Source organism: Protopterus annectens, chromosome 13.part0 (genome assembly GCF_019279795.1).
Source record: "Protopterus annectens isolate FY-2018-M chromosome 13.part0, PAN1.0, whole genome shotgun sequence".
Lineage (NCBI taxonomy): Eukaryota > Metazoa > Chordata > Ceratodontiformes > Protopteridae > Protopterus > Protopterus annectens.
Window position 1 is genome coordinate 1,369,892,421 of NC_056747.1, and position 14,759 is coordinate 1,369,907,179.

Consider the following 14,759-nt stretch of genomic DNA (forward strand, 5'->3'; position numbering starts at 1 on the left):
GGCACCCCTCTTAAAAAGGCTGTAGAGGTGGCTGTAGCTCTGGTGGAGTGTGGTCTGACATTGGCTGGCACACACTTTCCATGGAAGGAATAACAGAATCTGATGCAATGTCCAATCCATTTTGAAACTGTCTGTTTAGAAATTGCTTTTCCTTGTACTGCAGGGGCGTAAGCTACAAAAAGCTGGTCAGACTTCCTACTGGTCTTGGTTCTGTCTAGGTAGTAGCGAAGTTGTCTGTGTATGTCCAAGGTATGCAACAGTCTTTCCCCTTTGTTCTCAGGATTAGGAAAGGTAGGGTTGGTTCGTAAGGAGACCCTGTCTCTGTGAAAGGTTATGAACGGTGGTATTGCCATTAAGGCCTGTAAGTCCGAAACCCTTCTTGCTGAGGTAATGGCCAACAGGAAAGCTGTCTTCCAGGAAAGAAATTGTAAATCCACAGAAGCTGCTGGCTCGAAGGGAGGTAAAGTCAATTTTTCTAGGACAAAATTGAGGTCCCAAGCTGGTACTGGTGCCTTTCTTGGGGGCTTTATATTCTTGATTCCTCTAAGAAATTGCCTTAACAAAGGATGTGAAAACACAGGTGGGTCAGTGTTGTATCTAGCTGAGACAGCTGAAGCATGAATTTTTATGGAAGAGAATGAAAGTCCTTTATGCAGCATATCTGCCAAGTATTCCAGGATGAGAGGAATGCTAAAAAATGAGGCATCATGACCCTTGTTGGTATTCCAAATGCTGAATCTCTTCCATTTGACTGAGTAAACTTTTCTGGTGGATGGTCTGCAGGCTTCTGTTAATATCTGCTGAACTTCCTTGGAGAGAGGTAAATCAAGGTTATTTATGGGATTTCCCAAGCTGTTAGCTGTAGCGTCTGGATGTTGGGATGAACTGTCTTGAAGTTGTGTTGAGTCAGAAGTTGGGGCCATTGTGGAAGGGCCCAAGTTTTGTTGTGACATATGCTCCGTAGTAGTGGGTACCAGTGTTGTCTTGGCCAGTCTGGAGCTATTAGGATCCCCTTCGGCTTGTCTGCTTTGATCTTTAATAACACTGTGGTCATCAGTGGCAGAGGTGGAAATGCATAAATTATCAGGGTGCTCCAGTTGAATGAGAGGGCATCTATTTTCCATGCTTGTGGATGATATGTCCTTGAGCAGAACTTTTGTAAGTGATGATTGAGGTGGGAGGCAAATAGGTCTATGTCCGGCCTGCCCCATGTCGAGGTGAGTCGTAGGAAGATGTCTGGATGTAGCCTCCATTCGTGGGGGTCTAGGAAATTCCTGCTTAGACTGTCCGCCAGAACATTGTCTTTGCCTGGAACAAACTGGGATTGTAATTGTATGTTTAGGCCCAGTGATTTTTCCCAAAGATTCATTGACAGTCTGCAAAGGGGGTAAGAATGAGTGCCCCCCTGCTTGTTTATGTACCACATCACTGTGGTGTTGTCTGTCCGTATTAATAGGTGGCCTTGTTGAAGTTGTTGCCCAAAGGCCTCGATGGCATGCATTACTGCTAACATTTCTTTTTGATTGATATGCAGATGTGTTTCCTTTGGAGACCATTGTCCTTGAATACATCTGCCTTCCATGTGCGCCCCCCTATCCAAGGTCTGAGGCGTCTGTGGTCATGGTCTGTGTTATCTGAGGTTTTTTGAATGACATACCTATGATTGACTGGCTTGCTGAGGCCCACCATAGAAATTCCTTTTGAAGACATGGAATGAGTGGGATATTTGCTTCTAGGTTGTTGCTGTGTTGAGACCATAAGCTTTTTAAGTACCACTGAAGCTTTCTCATGTGTAGTCTTGCTAGTGGAACCAGGAGGATGCAGGATGCCATGTAACCCAGGGCCTGTAGGAAACTCCTTGCAGTCATCTGGGTGAGCTTTGCTAAACTTTTGAAGTAATGGGTTAACTTCTTTTGCTTGTCTTCTGTCAGGTAAGCCATTTGAGAGTCTGTGTCTAGTTTGGCTCCTAAGAAGGTTATTTGCTGGGATGGCTGAAGTCTTGACTTTGAAAGTTGACTGTGTATCCCAGAGCCTGTAGCAAGTGTATGACATAATTCAAGTTTTTTGTCAAAGTTAGTTTGTTGTCAGCTTGTATGAGGCAATCGTCCAGGTACGGGTAGATTTGTAGCCCCTCGACCCTGCACTCAGCAATTACTGATGCCAGGCGTTTCGTGAATACTCTGGGCAGTAGATAAGCCAAATGGCAATGCTGAGAATTGATAATGCTCTGGCCCTGCAAGAAATCTGAGGTATCTTCTGCAGCTGTGTCTGATAGGGACATGCAGGTATGCCTCCTTGAGGTCCAGAGTAATCAGCCAAGACCCCTTGCCCAGCATGGGAAGGAGTTGCTGTAGAGTCAGCATTTTGAACTTTGGTACTATGAGGAAAGTGTTTAAAGTGGACAAGTCCAGTATTGGTCTCCATTGACTTTCTTTTCTTGGAACAAGGAACAGTCTTGAATAAAACCCCTGGCCTTGTTCTTGTTGAGGAACTTTTTCTATTGCTTTGATCTGTGCAAGCAGAGAAATTTGCTTTATAGCCTCTGCCCTCTGATTTTGTGGAAGGTTTGGCATGCCTTGTTTTCTTGGCAAAGTGTGGAAGTGGAACCTGTAACCGTGGTCTATAATGTCCAAAATCCATTTGTCTGTTGTCAGTTTGTGCCAATTTTTTGAAAACAGAGATAACTTTCCCAAAGGAGCCTCTGTTTGCTCCTTGGTTAGCGGAACTAGAGGAAAGTCATTGAGATTGTCCCTGCGGGGCAGAAGAAACCCCTGTGTCACTTCTTTGGTTTGTTGGTTGCCATTGTCGTCCCCTGTAGGATCCTCTGCATTGGCCTCTTCCTCGGTCACGCCTGTTTTTGCCCCTTTGTGATCTTTCAGGATTAGGAAAGGACCAGTTTTTAGAAGGCCAGTTCCTGCTGAATCTGGGCGGCTGAACCTGAAGGAAATCTTTTACTGTCTGAACTGACTTGGCTTTTTCCTCAATGGACTTTAACACATCTTTAGCATTAGCACCAAAAAGATTGTTCTTTTCCAAGGGTGCGTCAAGAAGTTTTGCCTTAACATGATCTGGTAAAGGTTGATCTTTTAACCATGCATGTCTACGAATGACCGCCCCTGTCATAGCTGCCCTACATGAAGCCTCCAATGCATCATATCCACACTGCAGAAAGTGATTGCTAACCTGTTGAGTATTATGCACAGTCTCCTGCAAAGACTTCTTATCTAAGGTTTCAGGGGAGGCCAATGTTTTCTGTAAATCATCTAACAGGAAATCCTGATATTGAAACATGTGAAAGAGACAATTGAGAGCTCTCATAGATAAAGTAGTGGAGGTGTAAACCTTCTTCCCCATCTCTAAGGACCTTGCTTCCCTGTTAGAAGGCAAAGGATTTTTGGAGGTGGTAGCTGAAACCCCTTTAGGCCCCTGGGAAATTGTTTCTAAATCAACAGCATGGGCCTTAAAGAAATGAGAATGGGTTTCTGGAACCCTATAGTATCTGTCAGGCTTGGCAGGGGCAGGAGGAAGAGTATCAGGGGTGACACTGGAGTCAGAATACAAATCATCCAAAACATCAAGCACAGGAGGTATAGCTAAGGGTCTGTGCTGGGGCTTTTTAAGGAAGGTTCGAAGGCGCTTTCTGGAATCAGAATATTCCTGGCCTTGCCACTTGAAATGCTCCCTCATGGAATGCAGTACTTCCCCAAAAGAAATATCCTCAGGAGGGGAGGCTGAGGGAATGGAGTCCTCTGCATCTGAATCCTCATATGTCTGGAAGGGCTCTTCCTGGCTTTCGGAATGAACAGAGACCTCAGAATCTTCATCTGTGGGAAGAGGGTCAGAGGGTTCAACCCTGGGCCTCTTATCAGGAGGAGGCTGGGATCCTCTCTCAGGATGGGCCTGGGAACCTCTGATCAGGGAAATTAAATCTGCGGCCATAGCCATGATTTGTGTTTCAGGAGTAGGCTGAGGTAAGGTTTTAGCAGTAAGATGCTTGGACTTGCTGGCTGGCTTAGCACGTGTGTAGGCCTTGATAGACATGGACATGGGAGGCCTAGCTGCTCCACGTGCAGGAGTGACCTTATCAACAGCAATGGTCTCGGGCATTTCCTCGGTTTCGGTATCCTGAGGAAAATCAATAACTGGCGTCGGAGTGGCCTCCGGTATCGGAGGTATCGGTAAAGCGGTGTCTTCGGTTCGGAGCGGTGGAATAACCGACTCAGAGGGAACCGCACTCACGGTTAGTTTTGTTGTGGTGTCGGTGGAAGACGCGGGCCGAGGATGTCAGTCCCGGTCTTTTCATTTCTTAGGAGTCTGCGTTGTCGGTTGTTCCGACGGCATTGTATAATGAAATATGTCGCCATGAGAGTGCGCTTATTGAAGCGAGCACAGGCGACACAGGCCGAGACGTCGTGGTCTGGGCCAAGGCAAGGGAGGCAGTAAGAGTGGAAATCCTTATGAGGTATTTGTTTACCACAAGACAAACAATTATTTACTTTTTCAGTAATTTCTGACATCGGCTGAGGCAAGAAAAGGTCCCCAATGGGGTACTTAGCTTTTTTGATGACTTCGGTTTCGAAGAATACAGGAGCTGACCGACCGGCACTTGCGAACTTGCTTCTGCTTCGGGCACCGCGCGGCAAGAAAGACTGAAGAAGATGGCGTTGGCTGATGCTTATATACTCCAGCCGCCCTGACGTCGGAGAGAAATGCGACATCAGCCGACGTCGGACCTAGACTTTGGAATCCGGCCGACCGAGGGCTGCCTGAGGCAGGACAACCCATATGTTATGACTGCAGTTGCATTCTTGAAGGACATCTGGATGGCTGACAAATGCTGGGGACAAAACATACAAAAACAAAAATTAATGTCTCAGTAGCTGAAGGAGCTGTCCATAAACGGTGGCTGTGAGCTTGCCTATTCTACTGTAAGACAGGTAGTCTGGCCCACTGCACTGATGAGACCTGCCTTTGGACAGGTGGTATATCAATGTAAGGACAGGGTAGTGTTCCTGCCATTTTTTGAGGATTTTTTTTCTCCCTCCCGCATCATTCTATGACTCTCTATCCAGTGCCCCAAATCCATTGACAGATCTATCAACCACCTTCTTAACAGCCTGGACTATCTCTGGTATGGCTGGGACTGATATAGAACATAAGGGTGTCCTTAGGGTTTGGAAGGGGTCTTATTTTATGCCTTACTATGTTACCCCCCTTTGTTTCCCTATAGTATGATCGAAGGGCAGGCATGCAGTAGGGATGTGGGGCATATCTGTCCCTTCTCTGCAGTATCACAGCTTTATACACACCCTATTCCCCCCATTGGCCTGTTCCTTCTAGTGTGATGTCCCTAATCTCAGCTTTATACCCACCCTATTCCCCCCATTTGCCTACACCCCCCCAGTGTGATGTCCCTAGCATCCACTAGGGATCAACCACTGGAGACACCCACAAAAGCCTCACCCACCAGAGATGGTAATGGCCATCCCTCCGTAAGACTCAGCCAGATGCCAGAGTCACTAAATGAACCTGGGCTGCAGTCAGGGCTTTATCTCTTTATGCCACTGTAGTGGCTCATGCCTGCCTCTTACAAACTGTAAATGTGTGCTTTTGCTGTCAGTGCAAATATGTGAAGCAGGCATGAGTTGTAGCTTTCACTGCATGCATGTAGAAGAATGCAGTGCTGCTGTTGTCATTACATGCACGTGGAAACATGCCTGTGCAGTAGCTGTCATCACGTGTGGAAACACGCAGGTGCTGTTGTATCACTGCATTTGTGTGGAAGCATGCATGTGCTGTACCTGTCAACGCATGTACGTGGAAGCATGTATCTGCTGTGGCTGTCATCTCGTGTGCTTGAAAACATTCTGTGTTCAGAACTATATGCATATGCTTCAAAAATGGAGAAGGTCCTTCAGTATTCACATCAGCCACCAAAGACAGGTTAGCCTAGTGTCAGCAATTCCTCTGATGGTCACCTGGATGGCAGCCATGCTGTGATCAGCTCACATTTCCCTCCTATGGGGCAACAAATGGGTATAATTAGCAGTGGGGAGCCCACAGGGGGGGAAAGAGTAAAACTTAGAAAAACAATGCATCTCTCCCCTCCCTAAGGCATCTCCATGTGAGCTCACTCATGAGCTCATGTAAGTCACTGGATCTTGAACTGTACTGGTGTTAGTACGCAACCTTAATGTTAAGTCTTCATCTTCAAATAAGCCATCTAACCACAGCCTTTCTTTCACGTTTCCCTACTGGCTGATATGTGTGAAAGAAAACACATCACGCTACTGACTGTAACACCTGAGACACTTTGCAGCAGACAACCCTCATCACTAAACAAGAATGATCCACTTGTTCCATAATGCTGATAAAATCTAATTCACTCTGTACTGCAGTGGTACATCAGGCGTGACAAACATCTCACTGCGCAGAAAAGAATAAAATATTTCTACAAATAAAACAATGAATACTGCAAAAATAATTCCTTTTTTATATCCTCTTTCTGGCCCCCCTTGCCTAATCACTGAGGCAAGGGCTGTCATTGGCATGACTGTCATGCAGGCAACCATTTAGTGTGCTTCTGTTTGACCCTAACCTGGCTCGTGGTGACTGATGTAGATACCCAAATCTCAGCAGGAGCATCATATTCCTCCTGACATGTGTGTACTCCCTCAAGCATGTCCTTTGAGGGTTACAATTACCACCTTTGGATTGACATGTCCATGTTCCCCAGTCCTATGGCCCCCCCGATTGTGTACAATCCTCTACTTGAATGGGAGCAGGTTGGCTGACTTCAGCCACCACCATCCTCCCACCAGGACTGGTGAGCTGGTATTGACGTGTCCATGTTCCTCAGTCCTAGGACCCCTGGTTGTGTACAATCCTCTACTTGAATGGGAGCTGGTTGCCTGACTTCAGCCAGCACCATCCTCCCACCAGGAATGCTGAGATGGTGTAAGCCATTCACTCTCACCCTTTCCTGGCTACTTCTTTCAGCGCCCGAGCGACTATTCAAATGTGGCTCATGTGGACTGTATTCGCGGATTCATCCTACTATGCCACAGAGCTGGACTCACTGAAGCATTTTTTGTGGCAAGAAGTCAGAATAAGTATTTAGTTAATCAGTCACAGCAAGAAAAAAAACGAAGACCCAACTGTTTAACGAAGACCCCACTGTTTGAACTACACATTTAACTACACAAAAGTAATGCCAAAAACATGACCTCAGAATATGTCTTACACTCAGTTTTTGGACAAGTGCACTTGCCACGAACAGAAGTTACTGCTCCATGCAAACTACATCTGACAAAATGCTCAATTCCTGGCTGATTCTTAAAACAAAACTGAGTAATGAACAGTACATTCATTACTCAATGGCTGGGTTGTAATGGAAACACTCGCTTTCAGAGTCTGCACACCACTCACATCATAAAAGTGTCACATAATCTGGAGTACAACTGGCTTCTCTTTTTTAGCATAGCAATCTTGTCCGGTGTCAGGTGACATCACACAGAACTTAAAAATATGGCTTCACAACTTACCAGGTCAGCTGCAGCAGCTGCTCCGGACACTAAAGGAAATAAAAAAAGAGAGAGAGAAGGAATCGTCATTCAATCGGATATACTGTCTTACAAGTCAGATGACAACTTAAATATATTATAACATCAAGGAATTAGATGTTTGTCCTTATAAAGCTCAAAGTACTGTAGCTCTGGCAAAGTGCATGTAAACAGAAACAATACTTTCTGGCACAAAACGGTGAGTTGTACTGAAGAGTCTGCTCAGGTACTCTGCACCTGTTCTATCCATAACCAAACCCTCGATATACACTTCTTTTTGCCTATTAGAATTTTACACAATCTCAAAACAGGAATGCTACCAAGAGTTCATACATTATGTTTTTGAGGGCAGCTTGACTCATCTAAGCACCTAGTATATTCTGTTAGCAACTATCACACCAACTGCTCATAGCCGGGAAGTCATGTGACAAGATCATCATCATCAGCATGACTGCTCATTGTTACAATGTTACAAAAAGGGGCTGGATGCTTTCACCTTAGTTCTGTCATACAAGTAACTAATAAGGCATGAATATGCACAGTTAAACAACAGACGGCACGTGCCTATAAGTGGCATACAACAGCATTACAGCACAAGGATACAAACCCAACAAGGTGAAGTGCATACACTGAACAGGTTGATTCAAAAGCCGAACTGCATTTTATGACTGTTATCACATGTGAGTCTCCTGTTTTATGAACACTGGAACATTCTGATGAGATTCATGGTCTATGACTGACATCACATGTGAGTCTCCTGTTTTACGAACACTGGAGCATTCTGATGAGATTCATGGTCTATGACTGACATCACATGCGAGTCTCCTGTTTTATGAACACTGGGGCATTCTGAAGAGATTCATGGTCTATGACTGACATCACATGTGAGTCTCCTGTTTTACGAACACTGGAGCATTCTGGTGAGATTCATGGTCTATGACTGACATCACATGTGAGTCTCCTGTTTTACGAACACTGGAGCATTCTGATGAGATTCATGGTCTATGACTGACATCACATGTGAGTCTCCTGTTTTACGAACACTGGAGCATTCTGATGAGATTCATGGTCTATGACTGACATCACATGCGAGTCTCCTGTTTTACGAACACTGGAGCATTCTGATGAGATTCATGGTCTATGACTGACATCACATGCGAGTCTCCTGTTTTATGAACACTGGAACATTCTGATGAGATTCATGGTCTATGACTGACATCACATGCGAGTCTCCTGTTTTACGAACACTGGAGTATTCTGGTGAGATTCATGGTCTATGACTGACATCACATGTGAGACTCCTGTTTTATGAACACTGGAGCATTCTGATGAGATTCATGGTCCATGACTGACATCACATGTGAGTCTCCTGCTTTACGAACACTCTGATAAGAATCATCTTGTATGACTGTGTCACATGTAATTCTCCTCTCCTGTAAACACACCAATAAGACTCATGGTCTCTAACTGATATCACATGTAATGTTTTGTCTTAAGAACACGCCCTGATAGGGGGTTGATTCCCCCAGTCCTTATCTGTCTGTTGTGTGACCATGAAAAAGTCTCTAAACCAGACATTGTTCCTGGGTTGCCCCTGTAAAAGGTCTGTGTGTCTAGTGGGCCTACGTGACTCACAAATGGGTATTTATTATAAGATTCATAGTCTATCATGCACAATTCAGTGTTGCAGCTAACTGTTCCTTGCTCACACACCAACCTTTCTGTGACGCCCGTGCCCTGGCCCAGCAATCAAGAAGCCTCAATCCTCACCACTAACACCAGAGAGGGGCGTCTCATATAGGAAGAAAGGATAACAAATACACACAGTAAAGTGCAATTTCCCTTAAGAGCACACAGAGATCACAGTCAGTCTGGGGCTGGTCGCTCCCTTGCTCTCTAGGTCCCCAATAAAATTCCCCACTGGAACAGCTATAGGGTCCAGATCGCAGCCTACTGGGCAAGCTAAAACCTCCAGCACCCTCTCTGTCCAACCAGTGCTTCGTGTCCCTGCCCAAGTAGCTGACACATACACACTTTGAGATAAGAGTTTATACAACCACACCAACACTCCTGGGGAAGGCTGGCACAGGTTCGCTAGCTGTGCCCACTTTACCCAGACTATACGGTAGAAATCACTGCCACCACCCACCTAATATTTATTAGTTACTCAAAGGCCCTTAAAAGGGTGTCCAATTATGACTGTGCAATATTATTATCCAATTGGTAGTATAGCCCAGGGCTAAAGTTATTAGAGTGGCTTTGTACAATTTTACCAAAGGCATGCAAGCACTCTTAAAAGCTTAAATTATCTCTACACAAAACAGCCACAGTTGAAATGTTTAAATATATTTAAGAATAAATACTAAAAACACAAGACAATACTTTTTACTACACAGTGCTAGTCAGGAGTTCAGAGATCACAGAGAAATACTTAAAACAATTCAGTAGTACAGTTCTGACATCACAGAAAAACACAGTCTAAACTTTCTAGTTTCTAGCTATTTCTAAGAGAAAACACAAATCTAAGCTAAACTTACATATAGAACAAGACAGTGCTGTGAGTTGGATGGTCGAGACAAAAATGCTTAATGCTCTCTGATTCTCTAAATCACATTCCTGGTCCACATTACATCATTCTTCATACTTCCTTGGGGTTGCCTTGCCTACCTTTTGGCACTGCTCACAGGTCCTGCAGTACCGTTACATCTCTGGAAATTCCAGGTGAACAGAAGTTCTGGATAATATGCCTCTTTGTACATTTTATGCCCATATGACTTGCAAAGGGAATATCATGGGTTATGGCTAGAAGAGCCAGACGATATGCTCTAGGCACTACCAACTGCTATACTCTCTCACTTTCTAGGCCTCCCTCAGGGGTCCACTCTCTGTATAGTAACTCTTTGTCCTAGTATACAGATCCCCCTTCCCTTGAGAATCAGGTGCCTCCCTAGCTACCTGCCTCAGGCCTTGCAATGTAGGGTCTGAGAGCTGAGCCTGCCTCAACTCTCTCCTGGTAACCCTTCCCAGCTCCCCTTCCACAGGAAGTCTGGCATCCTCTGACAGTGGTGCCTCACTGTCAGCCTGGGTATTACTATTCACCTCTACCTCTGCAGTCACTCTGTCCAAGGGACCATCACTACCCACAAGCAGCTGTGGCTCACCTTCAGTCTCACTGCTACAGCGTATCTACCTCCCTGAAGTAACTACCTCACCAGTCCTGGCTGCAGGTATGCAGTCTGTCTGGGTCTCCCGCAGGCTACCAGACCCACATGCTTGTCTCCTAGCCTGACTGTGTGTAACTGCACAAACACACAGTACTGCCTCATCCAAATCCTTCCCTATCAGGACATCTGCAGGATGGTAGTTCAATACCCTTGTTGTCCCAAGACAACCTACTATTGTCATTTTGTCTTTCCCACTTGCTGGCTCCCTCACCTTTTGTTCCCCACCTTGCCTCCATGGACACCTGTATGCCACATGGCCCCACTGGTTGCATTCAAAACATTTAACCCTAGAGGACGTGTACCTGGACTGGTGGCTTCCCCTGCTAATGGCAGATTCTGTTGGGGCAGTCTGTGCTGCCCACCATGGGTTCCTTTAGACCCATAAGCAGTACTGGGGGTCCCTTTCCTGTGCAGAGCTGCCCTGCTTGCCAGGTATAGGTCTCCCTTCTTCCCCAACACATCTGAAGTGGCACATTGTCCATCAGCTAACCAGATCCTCATGTCCTCAGGCAAAGTGCTAAGGGCTTGCTCCCTCACCAAAAGGTCTGCCAGCCCTTCAAAAGTGGTGACCCTCATCCACTCACCCACCTATGGAAATAAGTGCTCAGTTCAGCAACATATTGACACACACTTTCATCTGCCTTGCGTCTATGCTCACGGAACATTTTCCTACATGTTTCAGGTGTTAGCTTAAACAATTCTCTAACAAGTGATTTTTAACAGCAGTATAATCAAAACATGCAACTTCAGACATTCTTTATAAAACAGTTACAGTTTTAACATGGAGTAAGGGGGTCAGGTACTGTACCCAGAGCCTTTGGTCAACACTATACTGTTTGCAAACCCTCTCAAACATATGAATGAAACTATCAAAATTATCGCCCTATTTAAACTGTGGAAGAAACTTACTGACCTGTTGTGTTTCTGGGGTCCAGTTACTCCCTTCCCCATTACCTCCATGACTCTGGTGAAGGGTCAGCATTTCCCTCTCATGCTTCCTCTGCTGCTCCTTTTCCTTGGCTTCCAGGTGTAGCAGTTTCTCATTCTCCTCAGCCTGTAGACTCCTCAGTCTCTCAGCTGCTTCTATCTCCAAACTCCTGGCCTCAAACTCAAGTCTCGTTAGCTACAGATGGATTTTTAAGTCCTCTGCAGAAAGGTTGAGCTGCACATACTCTGAGGATATTGCATCTCCACTGCCAGTCTGATTGTCCTCCTGTATGCTGTTTTCTGATGCAGCTGTAACCAAGGCTGCAATCAGGTCTGCCTTAATCAGGTTTCCATGAACCAGTCCCCTAGCCTGGCACATCTCAGCCAGCTGGCTCCTTGTCCGCTTTCCATACTTCTCTGCTGACATGCTGCCTGCTTACCTTGACTAAGCTAACAAAAGAAATAAAACAATTGTGATATGAACTCTGAGTATTCACTGCGTGGCTGATTTAGAGTACAAAACACCTTCAGAGTTCACTGTACACAAGCTACAGGAATTCACTCTGCCCACACCACTACAAGCCAATTAGTATTTGCCAACCAATTAATATGTGGTGTGGATATCCCACTGCTGACAAACAATTAATATGTGACACCCGTGCCCTGGCCCAGCAATCAAGGAGCCTCAATCCTCACCACTAACATCAGTGCAGGGTGTCTCATATTGGAGGAAAGGATAACAAATGCACACAGTAAAGTGTAATTTCCCTTAAGAGCACACAGCGATCACAGTCAGTCTGGGGCTGGTCACACCCTTGCTCTCCAGGTCCCCAATAAGACTCCCCACTGGCACAGCTAAAGGGTCCAGATCTCAGCCTAGTGGGCAAGCTAAAAACTCCAGCACCCTATCTGTCCAACCAGTGCTTCATGTCTCTGCCCAAGTAGCTGACACACACACTTTGAGATAAGTGTTTATACAACCACACCGACACTCCTGGGGAAGGCTGGCACAGGTTCTCCAGCTGTGCCCCTTTTACCCAGACTATACGGTAGAAATCACTGCCACCACCCAGCTAATATTTATCAACTACTCAAAGGCCCTTAAAAGGGTGTCCAATTATTAATGTGCAATATTATTATCCAATTGGTAGTACAGCCCATGGCTAAAGCTATTAGAGTAGCTTGGTACAATTTTACCAAAGGTATGCAAGTACTCTTAAGAGCTTAAATTATCTCTACACAAAACAGCCACAGTTAAAAGGTTTTAAAATATTTAATAATAAATACTAAAACACAAGACAATACTTTTTACTACACAGTGCTAGTCAAGAGTTCAGAGATCACAGAGAAATACTTAAAATAATTCAGTAGTACAGTTCTGACATCACAGAAAAACACTTAGTCTAATCTTTCTAGTTTCCAGATATTTCTAAGACAAAAACACAAATCTAAGATAAACTTACATATATAACAAGACAGTGCTGTGAGTTGGGTGGTCAAGACAAAAATGCTTAATGATCTCTGATTCTCTCTGTTTTTAAAATCACATTCCTGGTTCCCATTACATCATTCTTCACACTTCCCTGGGTTCCAAGGCTAACAGAAACTACATTTACATTCTTAACATCTCCTTTTGTTATCTTGCAGCTGGTCAGGAAGCAGAGCAATAAAAATACATTTGCATGTTTAAATCTAGCAATTTAATTATTGGTTAAAACAATAGAAAGAATGTCTTCATTTAGACATTTTGGCACCGTGTTTAGATCAAAGGGTCACAACATGCTTTACTTGGTCAGCTTTCTGCCAGCAGAGTGCACTGTTGTTACTTTTTCAGTTCCACCTGTAGTACTATTTTTACCATTTAAGACAACAAGCCTGCGGTTTACATTAATATTTACAGATGACAGAATTTTCTATAAAATTCTATCTAGCTAGGCTGGCAGTCTTCACACTTTCTATAACATAATAGCAGTTAATGACTGCTGGGTTCATCTAATTAGCCTATTCTCTGCCGACGGATAAGATGCAGATCCTTTTTACAACCCCTCTGGTCACTGTTCTGCACCCTACTGCTTCTTCAGCAGACAGTGTCAATTATCAACCGTCCAGTCAGTGAAAAAATACTTCCTTATGTCTCTCCCTCAGGCCTTCATCATGTAACTTCTTTTGTCCTTTTATTCTCTTGCATCTTTTTTTCTCTTTTAATGGTACTCCCTTAGGATCTAGTTAAGATACTTAAAAGATATATTGTATCATTCCTGTTATTGCATTCTTTCCTAAAGAGCAAATATGTTAATTTTATCTAGTCTCTTTACATGCCTTCTGATGCAGTCAGTTTACCATCATTTTTCCTGTCTGTGGTATGTCTTTGACTTCTCTATGTCCTTGAAATGGTAAGGCATGTAGAACTGCATATGATACTCTAGGTAGGTTTTAACAGCCGACAATAAAGACTGAAATCAAAAGGTAAAAAGATCACACTGACAAACCATTCAGTAAAAAATGCAAGACTCAGGCAAGCTAGAGTGTTGATTGGGTACTACCTTAAATCTGCTGTAGTAAAGGCCCATGGGATGTATACAAATGATCCTTAAGGACATACCAGTGTTTCAGCTACATGGCCTGTGGCTACATTCAGGCCAGGAATAACTTCCTAATTCCTAGTCATGATGCTTCTTTCTTAACCTTCTGGTATCTGACAAAAATGTTTTACTGTTCTCATTATGTCTGACCAGATCCAGCTCCATTTACTCCTTTGTTGTTGCTCTTTCCCATACAACTATATACTTCGTCCGGGGGGGGGGGTTGTTTCTCAGGTGCATTGTCTTGAACTGAGTTTAAAATTGCCACATTTTGGAGCATTCCTCCAGTCTTCCCAAGACCCTTCTCACCCTTTCAAGATCTTATTCTGTATTAATGCTAAAGTATGACTTTGTGTCTCAAATAAAGAGGTGAGGCTTCCTTCTTGGTTTTTGGTATCATTCCTTACAAAGCATAGCTAAACTCTGACCCCAGCAGTGAACTCTTTGAAAAACCACTTGCCAAT

The 14,759-nt window shown here is 44.4% G+C and overlaps 1 protein-coding gene across 1 annotated transcript in view; it reads right to left on the bottom strand.

Moving 5' to 3' along the window:
* The window catches only part of CALCOCO2 (calcium binding and coiled-coil domain 2), a 997,525-nt gene that overhangs the window by 54,662 nt on the left and 928,104 nt on the right, over window positions 1-14,759 (bottom strand). The window contains exon 13 of the mRNA XM_044055399.1: window positions 7,545-7,573. Within this exon, the coding sequence (XP_043911334.1) occupies window positions 7,545-7,573 (29 nt within the window). The remainder of the gene's footprint in view (window positions 1-7,544; window positions 7,574-14,759) is intronic.